This window comes from Mesoplodon mirus (genome assembly GCF_964341445.2).
Source record: "Mesoplodon mirus genome assembly, chromosome: 14".
NCBI classification, from domain to species: Eukaryota; Metazoa; Chordata; class Mammalia; order Artiodactyla; family Ziphiidae; genus Mesoplodon; species Mesoplodon mirus.
This window is the reverse complement of record NC_138990.1, coordinates 70,662,832-70,682,559: the sequence shown is the minus strand read 5'-3', so window position 1 is coordinate 70,682,559 and position 19,728 is coordinate 70,662,832. Positions and strand designations below refer to the sequence as shown.

General features: G+C 34.3%; 1 protein-coding gene across 8 annotated transcripts in view; it reads left to right on the top strand.

Moving 5' to 3' along the window:
* Positions 1-19,728, top strand: part of CCDC88A (coiled-coil domain containing 88A) — a 123,678-nt gene that overhangs the window by 98,208 nt on the left and 5,742 nt on the right. For 2 of the 8 annotated variants that reach the window (XM_082643248.1, XM_082643247.1), the window contains exons 22-32: positions 224-410; positions 4,384-4,529; positions 8,052-8,144; positions 8,268-8,482; positions 11,868-11,951; positions 12,949-13,152; positions 13,755-13,826; positions 14,378-14,464; positions 14,815-14,895; positions 16,754-17,013; positions 17,209-17,671. In XM_082643248.1, coding sequence (XP_082499374.1) covers positions 224-410; positions 4,384-4,529; positions 8,052-8,144; positions 8,268-8,482; positions 11,868-11,951; positions 12,949-13,152; positions 13,755-13,826; positions 14,378-14,464; positions 14,815-14,895; positions 16,754-17,013; positions 17,209-17,671 — 1,892 coding nt within the window. Of the gene's footprint in view, positions 1-223; positions 411-4,383; positions 4,530-8,051; positions 8,145-8,267; positions 8,483-11,867; positions 11,952-12,948; positions 13,153-13,754; positions 13,827-14,377; positions 14,465-14,814; positions 14,896-16,753; positions 17,014-17,208; positions 19,038-19,728 lie in introns of those variants that run through there. The other 6 variants (XM_082643245.1, XM_082643244.1, XM_082643249.1 and 3 more) reach the window with 5 other exon arrangements.

The following is a 19,728-nucleotide window of genomic DNA, read 5'->3' as shown; positions in this document are numbered from 1 at the left end:
TTCTCTTTTGTCTTTTAATCTAAATATTTTTGAATTAATACTTAAAAGTTTTAAAATATCGTTTTTACAGACTAGAAACTGATTCTTGATGAGTTTAATCACTGTCAAGAGAATCTTTTATATTCTTTAAGTATGTCTGAATGTAATTTATAGCATTTTCACACTGTAAATTATAATGAAATCTATTAAGAGAATCTATTTATATCATGATTTCTAATTATAGGTTGAATCACACATATAATCAGCTTTTAAAGGAGACTGAAGTTTTACAAACTGACCATAAAAACTTGAAAAGTCTTCTAAATAGTTCCAGACTGGAACAAACAAGATTAGAAGCTGAATTTTCAAAGTTAAAGGAACAATACCAACAACTAGACATCACATCCACCAAGCTAAATAACCAGTGTGAGGTGAGCTTAAAAAGTTTAATTGCTGTTTCCTTCTCTTTAGGTATCAAGACTTGCCTAAAAAGTAAACAATCATATTATAATAATGATAATAGCAGTATATGTTTAGTGGGGTATTTCTAAAAGAATTGGTCAGGGATAATTGAAATTCACAAATCATTCAGAAAAACTTCCTTCTTCCTTTATCATTAATTTCAACAATTTTTATTATTAGTTTAAACTTATATGTTCAGATACTTTGAAAAATTAACCCTTGTTTAATGAAAAAATGTTTACTGACCACCTGGCATGTATTAGTAAACCAAAAAGGTAAAAATCGCTTTCCTTGTGGAGCTTATATTCTGGTGGAAGGAAGCAGACAATAAACATAATAAGTAAGTGAAATATATAGTGTTTCAGTGTTTCGTTACATATGGCTGTGTAACAATTTACCCCAAAACATGATGGTATAAAACAGCCATTTATTATGCTCACATATTCTGTGGGTCAGAATTTGGACAGGGACAGTGGGGCCAGTTTGTCTGTGCTCCACTTGCATCTGGGCCCTCAGTTGAAAGACTGAAAGGCTGAGTGCATGTTTGGTGTTGATGCTGGCTATCGGCTAGAAGCATCAGTTTCCTCTTCACATGATCTCTCCCCATGGACTGGTTTGGGCTTTCTCACAACATGGTGAGAACAGACAGAAGCCATCTCTATGTTAATGATCAAGCCTCAGAAGTCATGCAGCATCATTTCCCCTGCATTCTATTCACCGAGGCAGTCAAAGTCCCATCCAGGTTCAAGGGAAAGAGAAATAGACTCAGCCTCTTGATGGTGAATGGCAAGATTCTGGAAGAGCATATGGACTGGAAATACTGCTGTAACCATTTTTAAGATTAGTCTGCAACATATGGTATGTTACAAGATGATAAGTTATGTGCAAGTAAAAATGGAGCAGGGTAAAGGGGGATAAGGACCCCCAAAGTGGATGAGGGAGTATAGAATGAAATTTTAACTAGGCATCCCTGAACAAAGATTTGAAGATTAGTGTATTATTATGTGGATATCTGGGGAAAGAACATTCCAGGCAAACAGCCCACACAGTGAACCTAGGTCAGGGGGATACTGGTATGTTTGAGGAATACTCAAGGAAGCTAGTGTGGCTGGAGTGGAATGAGCAAAGCGGGGAGAGTAGTAGGAGATGAGCTCCTACTACTGGCCAGAGATATGCCTGGGCCAGATATGTTGCCTTTATAGGCCATTGTAAAACACTTTTCTGAGTAAAACACGGGAGCCATGGGAGAGTTTTGAACAGAAGTGACATCTGCCTTATGTATACAGTTCTACTCTTTACATAATTCCATGACTCTTCCCATGATGGTTTGATAAAGCGATAAAAGTTTTGAAATAGAAAAAGGATATTGAAAGCCTTAAATAATTCTTAAATTTTATGATTGGTCCCTAAATTGTTAAAGCTTGAGTATAGCTTAACGTCTGAATTTCTTGGAACTTTTAGGAAACCAGCACTTAAGCAAACCTTAAATGGAATTAGGAATAGACTGCATCAGAAAAGTAATACTTAAAAGTTTTTTGTCTGAAATCACAAACTAATAGAAAAATTAGTTTGAAATCATACATATTTAATTACCCAACAGAGTTCAGAAATTATAGAACATCCATTCTGCCTGTGATTTATAAAAGTTTAAATAAAATATAATTGGGGTAATACACTTACAGAGGAACATGACGTACAGTGAAGAACATGACAAAATCAACTTCCCCGGAAACAATAAAATTGGGCAGAACTATCAAAAACAACCATTTTAGGGCTCTGGAACTCAAGCAAAGACATACAACAAATTGAGAAGAATTTATTAAAGAAAAACTACTCAGCTTTGGGTAGGAGGTTGTTTGAGGCATTTTATCATGTGACTTCTCCCATTCTTAGTCCCTTCCTCCCTTTTCTCCATACCTGGTAGTTCAGGCAAGGGGCAAGCCTTGAAAACCAACCACTTTGCTACTGGAGGGGACTGGCTTGATTTGAGCAGAGAACAGGAGAGTTCCACACCCAGGAGGGCTGTCAAAGGTCAACTCTCAGATAGCCTGAGGTTGGAATGTTAGATGTGGCAAGTCACAGACCAGCAAACTACTCAGAAATTTAACGTGGAGATCCAAGGAATGAGACAGCTAGCCATAATTTGTCTTGATAAGGTCCTACATGTCACTGGTGGTCTAGAAGACTGCTCAGCAGAGATCAGAAAGGGCCCTAACTACCTTATCCCTGGCTGATTGTCCCAACTTGAGTCAAATGCTAACCCTTGGGTAGGGGCTAAGTCATATAATAACATGATTTGGAGGGAGTGGAAAAATGAATCCATAGTGTCGGAGGTTCGTATAGTGGTTAATCTTTGTGGGAAGGGGTGGTAATTGGAAGAGAGCACAAGTGTTTCTGGAATACAATTAATGTGCTGTTTCTTGATCTGGGTGCTGCTTCACACATGAGTTCATTTTGTGATAATTCATTGAGCTGTATATACACATAAAATTTGTTCTCTTTTCTGTATATATGTTTTATCAGTTGTCTGCTGATGCAGTAATACTGTATAAGAACCATAGAACCTCAGTGGTAAGGGACAGTAAACATTTATTTTTGCTCATGAGTCTGGGTTAGCTGAGCAGATGTGCTAATCTGCATTGATGTGTGCGCTAAGATCAGTTGATCTTGGTAGGGCTTGCTCCTGTATCTGCAGTTAGCTGGCACGTACCCTGAGAGCTGGCTGGTCTAAGGTGGCCCCAGCTGGTGTAACTTGTCTGTGCCATGTGGCCTCTCATCCTCCAATAGGATTCCAAGAGACTGAGGGGGGAAGCACATAAGCCTCTTGAGGCCTAGGCTTGGAACTATCACACCATCACTTCTGCCTCCTTCCCTTGGCCAGAGGCATTCCAAATTCAAGAAGAGGGGAAGTAGATTCCACTTCTTGATAGGAAAAGTGAGAAGTCACAGCACAAGAGGGTACAGGGAGGAGCACTGCATTCAATTTTGCAGTGAATCTACCACATATGTTGTATTTCAATTTAACAACATATAGATAAATAAAACAAATATAGCACAGTATTGACAGTTGTTAGATCTAGATGGCTATTTATGGATATTCATAGTAGTATACTATCTGCTTTTTATTTTTATTTTTTCTTGCTTTTTTTCTCTACATTTAAAAAATATATTCTGCAAGTGACACTAAATTTTGACAATCACTACTTTGAGCTCTCTGACTTCTGCTGAAACTTCTGGCCTAACTAAGGCATATTTCTAATTTCTGTTGACTACAGAGAAGAAGCTCAATCATGCTGGCAGCCTAACTACTAGTAATAATCAGTAGTAATATCACCCATTTATTGATACTAGATTACCTGACTCCCTTGGATCAAGCCATAAAAATTATACACAAACTGTTAAGGTTTCTTGAAAACAGCGGTTGGGGGAAGAATGAGGTATATTAAGTACCTACTGTGTGCCATAGGCACGACACCACATACTTTACATATATTATTTAATCCTTGCAACAGTCTTGGGGGATGGGAGTTGTTATCCTCCATTTATAGGTGGGATCATTGAGGCTCAGAGAGCTACTAATTTGTTCAGCATTTTATAGCTACTTTTAAATGGAAGGCCAGAGATAGGAATCTAGCTTTGGACTCTAAGTCAAACAGCTGTAAAGAAAGCAGTGTTTGTTTTTGGAACTAGATAATTTATTATATGTTAAACCCAGTGTTTGTGAGAATTAAGAAAACATATGTGTCCAGCACATAACCCAGTACTTTAGCTGTCATTATTACTAAAATAATCACTCATGTTCTAATCAGAGTACAACCATCTGATTGTTCAAATAGCAGAAGACTTAAATCTTTGTGAAGTACTTATGTTTTTCAGATGTTTTGGGGGATTTATGTTAAATATAAATGTTGATATTTAAAAAAAATGTTTGTGTTTAAACAGTTGCTAAGCCAACTTAAAGGAAATTTAGAAGAGGAAAATCGACATCTACTAGATCAAATTCAGACATTAATGCTACAGAACAGAACACTATTGGAGCAGAACATGGAAAGCAAGGATCTTTTTCATGTTGAACAAAGACAGTACATGTAGGTACCAAATAATCTTGCACTCTGAAATATTACTCATAATTTTATCATTGCCATACCTGGTGGCAGAGAAAATGCAATGCTAATTTTTCTTGATTTTCAACATTATTATTTTGATATATATATTTTTAATGTTTATGTTCTGGGCTAATAACCAGAAATACTAACATAAAAACACATGGATCCTGCTCTTAATGAACTACTAATATAAAGCAAGAAATACAAATAAATTCTGTAATGGAGGTGTGTATAGGAAACCATAGAAATACAGCAAATATAAGGGAAGGAATACCTTAGTCTGCAAGAGAAGGTGGACTTTCTAAAGATGATTGCTTGAGCTGAGACTTAAAGGTTCAGTAGGAGTTTGCCTAAGGAGGCATACCAGGCCAAGAGAGCAGCAAATGCAGAAACAGGAGGTGTGATGAAAGTATATTATTACTGTGGTATAGGATCTAAAAATTAATTGTTCTTGCTGGAACAAAATCGAGGAAGGAGGAGTAGCAGAGAAGTGGCTAAACACTCAGGAGCCACTTGACAAAGGTTTTCTTTGCCGTACAAAAGACTTGCTGAAAAATCTGATCGGGGAGTAATGTGATCAGATTTGTGCTTTTTGTTTGTTTGACTGATTGATGGTTTAAACCACTGATGACATTAGAGTGTAGATTGGAGGTTCTGAGAATAGAGACAAGGAATAAGTTTTTAAGAAGGCTGTTGCAATAATCTAATGAAAAATAATTCATAAGCAGTGGTAGTTGAGATCAAATATCAATACAAGAGAGATGTGAAAGATAGAATTGACAGAGCTTAATTATTGGTAAGTTGTTTCTCTGTTGAGAGTGGAGGAATCTGGTAAAATCAGAGATTTTGGCCAGGTTAGCTCAGTGGATAGTCTTTGTAATACACCATGATTCACCTTTACTAAATTCTTCTCTTCCTCTTGTTCCCTAAATGAGAAGCACCATAGTATAATAGAAATAGCACAGATGTTGAAATCAGACAGCTCCTAATTCAAATCCCAATTCTTCTCATTACTAGTTATGTGACTATAGACAAGTTACTTCATTTCTTTGATCATTGGTTTCTTTTTCTCTAAAATAGAGATATAACACCTACTTCCAGCATTATCCTAAGGAGTAAATGAAATAATATGTGACTTTCAGGGCTTCCCTGGTAGCACAGTGGTTGAGAGTCCGCCTGCCGATGCAGGGGACATGGGTTCGTGCCCCGGTCTGGGAAGATCCCACATGCCGCGGAGCAGCTGGGCCCGTGAGCCATGGCTGCTGAGCATGCGTGTCTGGAGCCTGTGCTCCACAGTAGGAGAGGCCACAAGAAAAAAAAAAAAAAAAAAAGTGACTTTAAGACTTAATGTATATAATGGTGAGCTTCAGGGCACATATGAAACCAGGATACACCATACATTTTTTGAAGCGTCAATTTTATTACAAAATTTAGGGCAAGGAACATTATTTTTATATTAATACACAGGTATACCATGGAGCAAAAGGTAGAGTTTGTGTGAACTTTTAAGGTAAATGTAAATTTCAAAGAAATTTCACATTTGTGCCTGGCCACTTTGGATCTTTAATCCTTTTGGCAGCATGTATGCCTTTACTCTCTGCCATAAGGGGTATTTTAGTTTAAGAAGCAGTGAGTGTATCTAAAATTTTTGCATTTAAGTTTCCTGTCCCTTAAGCAGAGGTATTATTCAACACTTTATCTTCTTAATATTATGACCTTTGGTGAATAATCCATTTCTAAGGTTTCAGTGATCATATCTATACAGTTGACTTATAAATATTAGTACCTATTCTGACTTTTTGAATTTAAATTTAAAATATCATCTTACGTGTCAGACAGTTCTAGCTGAATGCCTCTGTCACATCGTCCTAGTAGGAGTGACAGTGAATAAGTAGTACTGAGAATTTGGAGGTTCCTGATGATATTTCAGCAGGTAAGAGGAGAAAAGAACTGGGAGGTATAGGCTGTGTGCTATTTGAGCTGTGGTATAATCAATGGCAACATCTGTTCACAAAGTTCTTCCATATAAACTCTCACATCATTTCCTTCTATTTCCCACTGCCCTAATTCTTCCCTCCCACTCAATTAGGCTCCCCCCATTAGCATCCTGAATGCTTTCTTTACCTCCATCCTTTCTGATAATATCCTCTTCCCTCATTGAGTTAAGGTATCTAAAGCATAGATTTTATAATGTCACACTGTAATGAAACCTTCAATACTTCTGATTTTCTGTTAAGCTAAATCTAAACGTGAAACTCCCTCACTCCTTATTCTCAGCTCATCTGTTTAATTTAGCATTTTTATTTTTTGTTTCAGTCTATCTGATATGGCCTTTTTCTTCATGAGGCTTTCCTTGGTCATCCAAGATGGAAATATTTTCCCTTTTATAAGTTCCTTTGGTACTTCCACGGTACTTTTATTTTGTCATGCCTACTATTTTGGATTATAACAGTCATTTGTGTATATATCTTCTCTCTCCTACTGTACTGTAAGCAGAGCTGGGCAACTTACTATTCATCTTTTTTTTTTTTTTTTTTTTTTTTTTTTTTTTCTTTTTGCTGTATGCGGGCCTCTCACTGTTGTGGCCTCTCCCGTTGCGGAGCACAGGCTCCGGACGCGCAGGCCCAGCGGCCATGGCTCACGGGACCAGCCGCTCCGCGGCATATGGGATCCTCCCAGACCGGGGCACGAACCCGTATCCCCTGCATCGGCAGGCGGACTCTCAACCACTGCGCCACCAGGGAGGCCCACTATTCATCTTTATATACACCTCATGGCTCATGCCTTCCTCACTGTGAATGATTGCTAAATATTTGTTTAATAAATAGTATTCTTTGGCATCACAGTTTTCTTAGAGAGATCATTTTACTTTCATTTCCCTATATAATATATACTGTGAAGAACATAAAAATGAAACTAAGATATGGTGAAGCTAGTATACTCATGCATTCCTGGAAGCAGGAAATAATTCTCTACTAGTAAATTAAGCCTAAATAATTCTGCCATAAAGGAAAAAAATCTGTTTGCATGAAGATGTCGTTGAAGGATTATTTATTGTATTTGTAACTGTTAAGCAAGCTATCCAACATTTTAATATTTTGCCTATATAAATTATGATAAATCACCCTTCATACCAAAAATGACTTGATATACTAAAGATCCAAGAATAGGGGAGTAGTCAGTGTTGATATAATGTTGTTTAATAGCTGTAAAAAGATGTTGAGAGAATTCTTTTGTCATGATAATATTGTAATATGGAAGATTTTCTTAAAAATCCTATTGAAGAATTGAAACTTTAAGTCCTATGTCCTTTTATTTAAGTAAGTCGTAAATTTAAAGAAAATGAGAAACTTAGAAAAATTCCATTGTTACTACCTATTAAATTCTTAGTTGTCAACTGTGGTATCTGTATTTTATGTTCTGGGGAGGAAGTTAGATCATAGTCCCCAAATAACATCCTTCATAACTGTACAAAATATGATGCATGTCCTTTTATTTTTATAGTGATAAGTTAAATGAATTAAGACGACAAAAGGAGAAATTAGAAGAGAAAATTATGGATCAATACAAATTTTATGACCCATCTCCTCCTAGAAGGTACTATTAACCAGGTTTATTTTCATTTTTATTAAAAAAAAACAAAACAGAAGCTTCTGATTTTGAGAGGGACTCATATGTTGAATGTTAGACTGATAAGAATTTTTTTAAATTATTTTTTAGGAGAGGCAACTGGATTACTTTAAAAATGAGAAAATTGATAAAGTCTAAGAAAGACATTAATCGGGAGCGTCAGAAATCACTAACATTAACACCAACCCGCTCAGACTCCAGTGAAGGATTTCTTCAACTCCCCCATCAAGATAGTCAAGATAGTTCTTCAGTAGGTTCAAACTCTTTAGAAGATGGCCAAACTCTGGGGACCAAGAAAAGCAGCAGTGAGTGCTTAAACTCTTTAAATATTTGTGACCTCTAGTACTGATTTAGAATCCTTACTGAAGATTTCTTTTAAATAGCTTCCACAGTCTTTTGGGATAATAGTCTGATGAATGTGTTGCTTTTTAACTCCATATCATTTTAAAATTCACTGCCTACTGCAATACTGCATAACCACATGATTTTCTATATTGTGTATTTAGAGAAATACCATACACAGAGATACCATCATTCGGCCAGGGAGATAAAATAGTACAGAAAGACCAGTGAAATGAGAGCCAGAATACCTCTGCCACTTGCTAGTCCTGTTAACATGGGCAAGCCTTTTACCATTGTGTCATACTTCGCAGGGTAATTTTGAGGAACAACCGAGAAATATTTATAAGAGCTCATTTTTGAAATTATTTATAACTTAATAGTAAGGCATTTTTTTAATGACGTCTTACTCATACTTTGATGCTGTCAAATTGGAGAAAAGTTACGTTGTGGGGAAGCAAAGAAAAATAGCTATGAATTTGAAGAGAATGTTATTCAATGATTTAGAAATAGTTGAAGGTTATAAAAGTTATTGAGGGATTGTTTGGTAAAGGTTCAATGAAAATAAAATAGAGATATAAGTTTGCGCATAAACTTGTGATTTAACTTTTTAAATTACAAATGTAGAAGTATAATATAACGTGCCCTATACAATTAACACTCTCTTGATTTCATTATTAGTGCACTTTGCTAAACATCAAGAGCAAAGTAAAAGCCTGAAAAAGTGTATTTTAAGAGAAAGAAAAGAATCCAGTGGTAGGCCCTTTGAAGATATACAAGAATTTAACTACTAGCAATGTTCTTATAAAATATGTAAACAGGATACTATGAATCCATTCACACTATAACCAGAATCACTAAATTTAAAAGTATATGTATGTATATATGTTTACACATATATATATATAGTAAACTATATATGTGTGTATGTGTATGTGTGTGTGTGTATATATATATATATATATATATATATATATATATATATATATATATATATATGAATTTCAGTACTATTCTTCTGAAGTATAGTATAGGCAAAAACAGCTACTACTTCCTCCAGGGGTAGACTCTCCATATGGGCAGCTCTCAAAACACTCAAAAAACTATATAGACGTTGTTTTGTCCTCAGGGGAATTATCTCTACCTCAGGGGAATTATCTCTGAAAAAACAGTATTTTAGAGTGTAGGAGATTAGACATTCATTATAGGCTATATTTCAGAATGCAACTATAGCACCCTATAAACTAGAATCCACAAGTAAGCAACAAAAAAATCATTCCCATACCTGAGTACATATTCATACATACATACATACATACATATGTACAAGTGTGTGTGTGTGTATAAGAAAGTGGTTTAATTCTGTATATCCATATAAGATTAGTCTTGTCAGCCAAATCTACATGAAATCTGTGAGTATGGTAGAGAGATCATCAAGTTTTCCTTAAAAAGGTGCCGGATGATTCAATTTTATCTGCTACCTTTGAATATAAAATATCTTACATCATATTTAATGAGAAATGGTCATGGGTATACTTAATATTTTTAATTAAAGGAAGATATTTCAATTCTGATATGAAAATATACAAAAGAAAGGCACAGTCTTTTTTGAGGTAAGCTTGTTTGTTTTAAATATAAATCTGTCATTCCTTCATACTCTCTGCTGAAACATCCAGAGTAAGAATCAGAAGGAAGTAATATTCTCCTTTCCAGCAGCTGTTCAGTTTTAGAATTTTAAAAATAAACACAAAACCCAACCATTCTAATGTTCCCTTAATTTCAATATAGTTTGGGAAGAGAACATTGTATATCTACAGACTAATTGCCATAAGAAGGATCACATTCCACCACTGGCAAATTTAAATCTTTTATCCTGTCCATTTTGGATGAGTGCCTGTCAGTAAAGCAGTCTATGGAAAACAGTTGAAAACAAGAAAAGAAAGTATCTAAACAAGACAACGTGTGCATGCTGCAACCACTCAGCTTTGTTTTAGCTAAGTGTCCATTTTTACATTGCTTTCAGTTCATTTCTTTTTAATCATTGAAAACAGCTGTGTTTACCAAGCTAGAAATGAAATAAAAGCTTAAATGAATCATGACTATTCTTAATAGCAATCAAATAAATAAGTTAAAAAGCTGTATGTCCTTGCATTCTCCTTAATGAGTGATACTCATCAGTTTGTCAGAAGAGCTTTTTATTATTTATAAGATGACAGCAAACCCTGAGAAACAGCATAGTTATTAAGGCTGTGTACAGTATGCTTTTAAATCTTGATGTGAGTTTTTCCCATAGCTCTTAAATTGCAGTTCCAAAAAGATGTAACAGTTTTTCGTATTAAAATCTTCTTAAAGTGTAGCTTAAGAATGTTAGTGACTCTAGTGAACATTTTAATTTTTATGTTAATGACTCCTACTGTAGTATAACCCTAATTTTCCTTCATATAATTTTCCTGCATAGTGCTACTTTTGATTTCTTTTAATAAGCCCAAAAGCCCTTTAAAATATCTAAAAATGTTATAAATACATATTTTTCTGTCATTTTTGCTTGCTTTAGGTTACCTCTTTATCTTTTAGGTTTATCAAAACTTAAAAGCTACTATCAAAATACTGTTTTTTCTTTCTCCCAGCCAACCTTTTGCAAAATGAAATTAATATAATTGTCATCTTTTGAAATACTTCTCTTAGAAGAGTATATATTTCTGTGGTGCTGCTAAATAATGCAGGATTCAGTTTAAACCAAGAAGTAATTCCCTATTTTCTTTTTTAAAGTTTAAGGAAATAATGAAAGTTTTTTTAAGTTTCTTTAGATTATTTTAAACATCCCCTAGTTTTTGTTGAGGCATTTTACTAATGCCTGTACTAAAAATGTACAGGATGTACATTTTTCTGAATTACTTTTTTTCCAAAATAAAATCTTACAACTTAAAAAGTTAAAGAAAATAGAGGACTGAAAGCCTTCTACATTTTCATCATGTGTACTCTGTGATCCACCAATAATGGCCCTAATAATAAAGGTGTATCTTTACAACTTAACTAGGAAAATTGTTCCTTCTGTAAGTAGTTCTAATCAGTTCCTATATTTCTAGGACTTTAGTCAATCCAAGCTTTCAAAGTATATGTTTCTCATCATTGTCTTCAGTGCTTTTCCAAGTATTTTAAAGTATCAAAGTACATATTTCATATTTCATTATCACTCAGCAGCACGAGAATAATAGCTTTAGTATAGTTTACATAGCTGAAGCTCAGACATTCATTTCTGTCCTTAATTTCAACATTTAACTCCCATCTGTTCTTCTCCCTTTTTTCTTTCATTTTTCTGTTTCTGTTTTTCCTTATGCTCTGACATTAAAGTGGTTGCACTGAAAAGACTGCCCTTTTTGAGGAACAGACCGAAGGATAAAGACAAAATGAAGGCCTGCTACCGTCGTTCCATGTGTAAGACTTTATGACAGTTCAGCTTCTTTCAAATGACTACACTGGCTTCCATTACTAATTTTTCACTAACCATTCTTTGGACTGTGCCAATTTTCTTATTTTGCAAAGTGCAGTCTTCCTGTAATACAAGGAGCTGGAAGAATATTTTTTTTTCATAACTGGCACTGAATTTGCATTATATGTATGTTCACTTATACATATACATGCATATGTTTAGTCATACATGTAATATACTTGGAAATTTCCAGTACTTTCTAAAAGTTGGCAGAAAAAAACCTTTAATTTTATATGCCATAGAGATTTCTTCCCAAAGAAATTTACTTAAAGAAAATATAACAAAATCTTTAGCATTAGGTATTTAATTTCTTAATGAACTAGGATTAAATAATTAAATAAATAAAATGGCCTGTAACCCTTGAGAATGTTTGTCATTCTTTATATAATAATACTCTGGTTTTTCTTTTTTTAAGTGGAATGGGTAATTACATAATCACATTAAATGTCTGTCACTTTGGATATCCTCTCTTTCAGGTTTTTATTGAATGGTATACTTATTTGATTCATAAAATGAATAATTTCTTCAGTAATCTGCTCTGACCAAGGATTCTTTATCATTTTCAATAGTGATGCTGTAAAGAACTGCTCTCCATATTACCTTTATTCATTCCATTTTTGTCACCACAGAACCACATTATGAAGGCTTCTAATTATATTGTACATCACTGCTCAAAAGCATGGCAGTTGTACAAAGTAAAATTCCTTTTCCTATCTTTAAAGGGGGTGGAGGGTGATAAAAACATTTATTGAAGTTTATCAGCCTTCGGCCTACTCATTTCATTCAGCTGAATGCATGTCATAATTCAAATGACCTTGTGGTTAGTTTTCTATTTCACTTGCATTAATCCATAGACAAAAGTCAGATCATTTATAATACAAAATAGAAATAAGAGCAAATACATTAACCATGCTGATTCATTTGCTTTCATTTGCATCCCAGCCATGAATGACCTGGTGCAGTCCATGGTCCTAGCAGGAGGACAGTGGACAGGTAGTACTGAGAATTTGGAGGTTCCTGATGACATTTCAACGGGTAAAAGGAGAAAAGAATTGGGAGCTATGGCCTTCTCTACTACAGCCATCAACTTTTCAACTGTCAACTCTTCTACAGGCTTCAGATCCAAGCAGTTGGTTAATAATAAAGGTATAGGCCGTCTGCTATTTGCACTGTGGTGTAACTGTTGGCAACAGGAATTTTAATTTGACTTTCCCATGTTTACTTTTTTGACAGCAGCAACCTGAAATAATGATCAAAACGATCTGGGTTTGATCTGAGGGAATTTTCAAATCATTTCAAAAATTTAAAACATCGTACAAATAACTAAAATCTTTCCTAGGTCTTTCATAATAAACAGATAATGAACTAACAAGAAATGGAAAAGTAAACCAAGTAAAAGAATGAGAAAAGGAGAGAGTGATAGAAGCTTTAAAAAAAAAACACAAAAAAAAACCCTAGAAACACTATAGCATCACAGAGAACCACATAGAGCAACCCAGGCTCTTGCTTTGCTTTGCAGGGTCACAGGCAGATTGTTTCAGTGCTTCTGGTGTTTTCCCTAAGCAAGTCAACTCTCATCAGAGCTATTCTGTTTCTTACTCCTATTCGTTTATGATTGAATCTATGAAATATGTTAAATCGAGATGTATTATACATGGTTGAAAAAGAATTTCCATATTCTGCATAAATAAAATTTTATAATTTGTTTGTTAAAAATATTTTTATATTCATTTTACTATTTTATGTAGATACTACATCCTTTGAAGACGTAAGTCCACAAGGTATTAGTGATGATTCTAGTACGGGATCAAGAGTTCATGGTAAGATATGAACTTTATTTAGAGAGTACATATTACATACAGAATGAGAATGCTAAGACTCTTGCATTAACCTGCTGAATGTAGCACTGCCAGCAAGCATGTTTTCTCTAACCTGCATCTCATAGCTACCTCTGCTATTTCTTCAAACCTACTACCCCCTTTTGCCTTTTTTAAGGTTATTACTTCATCCAAATTGTCTCTGTTTTCATCAAGGTCATTTATAAAGTATGCCTGCACAATGCTCAAAGGTAATTTTGTTGCCATTTTGGCATAAGGTTAAAGTTATGAGATACATTTTATGTTTGGTTTTAAAAATATTCACTTTGGCAAAGGACAAACTCTAAGAAACCACATTTTCTGCAATGTTGAGCATTTCAGAGTTTTTAGTTTCTATCTGGAAAGTCATATCTTACCAAACTAAATTAACAAATAATGGATAACGGAATTTCATATGTAAAGGAATATGTTAAAGGAATTTCATATGTAAGCAGGACTTTAAGAAGTAGGATAGGGCCATGTTAACTGTGCAATTGTTTCCCTTGTATGGATAGGAATACAGGACATTAACTGTGCAGATGCTCATATTCCTCCTGTTCGTGGCATCTCTGCAATGTGCAGGGTTCCTTGTCTGATCTGTTGTAAGTGACCTAATCACCAGGTTTTTTTTGGGGGGGAGGGCATGTCATTCTGTTCAACTAAAACAGTCCTGGTATCCATCTAGAAATCCATTTCCAAATCTAATTATGCACTTTTATCTTCTTTTCTTTGAATCTCAGCTATTGTCTGAGAAGTGTCCTGTTCTCAACTGTTTAACTGAACTATCTGGAAATGCCTTTGCCCTCTAATCTGTAAGATTCAACTCTCTGTGGGCATGCTCAGCCTGTGAAAGTATGCATGATTGCTTCCTCAAAGCATTCTGTAATCAGAATGTAAAGTTCATTGTCTTCAGCTGGAAGTTTTATCACTGTCTCCTGATTTTTTCATTTAGCTTCGAGACCAGCCAGCCTTGATAGTGGCAGAACATCCACTAGCAATAGCAATAATAATGCTTCACTCCATGAAGTCAAAGGTATGCTGTAGGTAAATTTATTAATATGCTCCATCCATTTCCAGATTTAAAAGTGGGAGATTGATGAAGTTTCTGGGGTAAAGTATGAAATCCAAATCATTCTATGTTTGGAACATAGTTCCTTGGAATATTTTATACTTTTCACATTGCAATACAAATGTATTTCAATGTGTACAAATGTAAAAACAGGAGCAGTTATTTTAGTTTCCATTTTTCATCCTCACAAATAAAATCTTTTTCTTTTAATCTTTATATTTCAAAATATCTATAGGTTCTTATTTTACTTACATTTTGTCATTGTCATGAAAGTGGCTGTCCTTAACTTTCTCATGATACATGTAGTTTGAACTCACAAAAGGTGTTTTAGAAATAGTTTTAGCTTTTCTTATCCATGAAATAAGGAGGAATATATTTTTTTAATTTGAAAAGACAATTGTGTGTGTATGTGTGTGTGTAACTGTAACAAGAGCCAAATGGGTGCATATAGTTCATATAAAGAATTAGTTCAAGATATCTTTTTCCTCAATTTTTTAGTATGCATTCCAAGGTGAAATTTTTATGTAAATGTCTGGAAGTATTGACTAACACCTTTTTCCTTAAAGGTATACTGCCTACTCAGATTCTGGAATTATTTAATAGATTATAAAGGTTTGTGAAAGTAGTTATTCTCTACAGTCCAGAATTGTTAAATTATAATGAGTGCATTTGTTCTGTTGCTTTTTCATATTATAAAATCATTTTGTCTCAGTTGTGATTATATTTTATTATTGCTTTGACTTTGTTGCAATGATCTGAACAATCTGATTTCAAGGAGGTATTATTTTTTCATTTTTATAATCATGTTTTTATATCCTGTAGAAAAATATAGTCTGAAATGTAAATAAGTCTTTTCTGATTTGAAAATTTAAGAAAATCTTTTTCCTGTAAAATGTTACATAGCTTGAGCCAAAATCTTTCCTGACCCATTTTATTCTCTGTGATTAGGAAACCATGGAAAGTTGCATTTTCTATCTTGATGCTGTATCTACACAGTTTGCAATGGATCAAAATGAATAAGCACTCTTAAGGAATAGCATAAACTTTAGGGATCTTTTTTCCAGAACTAGTAATTTGCATTCTGTATAGTTGTTCAGCCTCAACCGAGTCTGTGAAAGCTGTATAGCCACCATACCAACAGTGGAAAGCAGGGAGAATCAGATGATTCAGTTATTAAAGAACAAAATACTACATACTTAATTTTATATTTTTACTGGAATTTTCTAAGTAATTACATCATGTCTCCATTTGACTTTCCTTAGATGCTTGCTGTTTAAATTTTTAAAATATTTCTTTAAGATTATTCAGTTAGGATCAACAAATAAACCTTCAAATAAGTAATACAGACCTCATAGAAAGTCAAAGAATTAGAATTTTTAGCATTTAGAAGAGTTTTTGGTTTTAACATTCTCAAATAATTTAAAATTCATATAATCATGTTTTGTTTTAAATTGTGAGGTGTTTTACAATTATTTGAACCCAACTTTTAAAAAATGTATTATTTCCTTGTTTATTCATTCATTTACTCATCAAATGTATTGAGTGCCTGCTTTATATGTTTAGGCTGTGGGTATGGTGGTGATGGCAAGTCTTTGCCCTTGTGGAGCTTATAATATTTGTCAACTTGACAAATAAGGAAGCACGCTATGGTAGACATTTGTTAGACTGATGGGAGATTAACATGGTTTACTAAGCATTTCTGAATAAAGCTTTGAAAGTCAGTTTGGCTATTTGTAAGAATCCAGTCAACAAATGTCAGTACTTACATAGTTTTAATCTCATTTCTATTATTGAACTCTTAACACACCATTTACTCCAAAAGCAGGTGCAGTTAATATCCAAAGCAGGCCACAAAGCCACAGCAGTGGAGAATTTAGCCTGCTTCATGAGCATGAGGCGTGGTCCAGCAGTGGTAGCAGTCCAATCCAATACTTGAAAAGACAGCCCAAATCAAGTCCAGTGCTCCAGCACAAAACACTAGAGAGTCGAGCACATCACAAGGTCAAAACTGGTTCCCCTGGAAGTGAAGTTGTTACTCTACAACAGTTTTTGGAAGAAAGCAACAAGCTTACCTCAATACAGGTTAGTTTTATCTATGGTGACCTTAATTTAGATGGACACTACAAGTTAAATTTCTATGGTTGAATTTTAGAGCCTTTTTTTTAAGGAGGGTTTAGAGACATTAGCAATTTTTTTATTGTACAGTCTAGTGTATCAGGAAAGTAAAAGCATGGCTGTATTCACTAATCTGCTTTGATTTTTTTTTTTTTAAAACAGATAAAGCCCTCAAGTCAAGAGAATCTTTTAGATGAAGTAATGAAAAGTCTGTCTGTCTCTTCTGACTTTTTGGGAAAAAACAAACCAGTTAGCTGTGGTCTGGCCAGGTCAGTAAGTGGAAAAACTCCAGGAGACTTCTATGATAGACGGACAACTAAGCCTGAACAATTTGTGAGACCTGGTCCTCAAAAGACTGAAGATACCTATTTCATTAGTTCTTCTGGAAAGCCTACACTAGGCACTCAAGGAAAGATAAAAGTAGTAAAAGAAACTTCTCTGTCACGACAATCAAAAGATAGTAATCCCTATGCCACTTTACCTCGTGCAAGCAGTGTGATCTCTACTGCCGAAGGAACTACTCGAAGGACAAGCATCCATGATTTTTTGACCAAGGACAGTAGACTACCTATGTCAGTTGATTCACCACCAGCTACTGCTGATAGCAGCATCACTGCAACATCTAGTGAGTACCGTTTACACCAGTGGTCCTCTCATCCACTTCACAGTCCAACTTATGCTGTAGGTTCTCAAGCACAAAATGATTTAGCTACAGACAAGCCCATGTCTCCATATGCCCAGGCCAGAAACTCAAGAACAGAAAGGTCACATTTTCTAAACCAAACTTTTGCCACTGTTAATATGTCTAATGATGCATTTGGAATATCAGCTAAAGATAGCATAGACTCATTTACTGTGGCTCATCCATCTCAGCCATTTTTATCCCTGAATACAGAATTAGTTAGTAACATAAGTGGGCTACCTCCCAGACCAGTCACCAGGCTAACTGACCAGGCTTCTGCTTCTTTGGATAAAGCTGCACAGAAAGATACTGAGCAGTTTTCTGATAATCAGAACTGCAGTAACAGTAACCCACAGTCTTCTGTAGTTAGCAATAACCTTATCACTCCTGCATGCCTCTATCCTGATGACACAGAAGCTGCATTGTTGGTTTCTGAGGATAATCAAACTGTTTGGTATGAATATGGTTGTGTATGATCAAAACTGCACAATTTAATACTGATGTTATTTGATATGCACTATGCTTCTCTAATCTGATTTGAAGAGCTGCTATTGAAAAGTATCATTTGGCTAGGTTTATACTTTTATTTTTAAATTGTGGATAGTGTTCAGGTGTACATTGTGGCATGTATATAAATGTGATTATGTAACCACAACAAAGCTTGCATGAATTATTAATTGCATTGTACATTTTTTGCATGACTTTAAGAACCTTAACAATACATGCTCCTCTTTGACATTTCTTGTCACCTAATAGGAGATTGTTACTTTGATACCTAGAGGCATGTTAAAATGGTTGCATGCTATAATTACCAACAAAGCATTTCCAAGTCATATTTACTTCATCGGTTCCAAAAAAGAATGCTCATTGTCTCTCTCCCTCCCTTTGCTCCCCTTTCCCTCTCTCCCTACCTCTCTTCCTCTCTCTTTTTTTTTTTTTTTACAAAATGTGCACTTCATATTCATATTGCACATGTATAGTATTAGTAAGGAAAATATGTTAAAAAGATGTCATTTTCTTTTGCCATTTAATTATGCCTTCTGCCCTGCTGCTTTATTTTCAAAGAAATAGTTATTAACTACTGCTCATATTTATAAAATTGTTCAGATTTAAAACTTTGTTAATACTCATAAATTTAGCGTAATTCTTTTTTAAAAAAAACATCAAATTTAAATGTGACATACAGGGACTAGGAGTATTTGTATTCTATTTCTTCTCTGCACTTTTCTTCATGTGATAAATATAAGAGCTCAAGTACTATCTTTCTTTCAAGATGACTTTTTTACTTGGCATCAGTTAACACAGTAGATTTTTTCAGGGTTTTTTTTTTATATACAGTCAAAGAGAAATAAAGCAAATCATACTCAGTGTGTGAGAAATTTGCATTTTTACTTCTATTCAAAAAGGGTAGCAAGCTTATAAAGTGGTGAAGATTGTTACTTATATAATTCTATAATTTATTTCTTACTAAATTATATATGTCTGTCCTTAAAACAGAATTTTCTAAAATGAGTACATTGTGCTAAAATAAAATGCAAAATTAGTATTTGTAATCACTTAAACAAGTATGTTTTTAGTAGAACAAATTTTAGAATTAAGAATAAATGCAAGCTCTTAACTAAAAATTAATCATAAAAGATAGAGAAAATATTTGCTAACTCTGACTTATGTCATAAACTTTAAAATTATCTTGCTGTGGTCATAGCACTTTTAAAGCAGAATCAGCTAAACTTGAATTGTTTTATTCCAGAATAAATAAAACCCCAAGAAACCCATAACCCTGAATCACTTACTTCTAGAGAAGTATATCTTAGTTCTGTCTCTGAAATGTTTTTGCCATCTTGATTCAGCCTAAATACTACTGACAGTCATGCAGCCTGGCATCTAGAAGAAATGATTTGAAATGTAACTTTAAAAATGGGGAGGAAATTATTATTTTACACATTGTATTAAATTATTATTGTTATTAATTGGGCGAAAGAAAACAAAATTTATAGAGA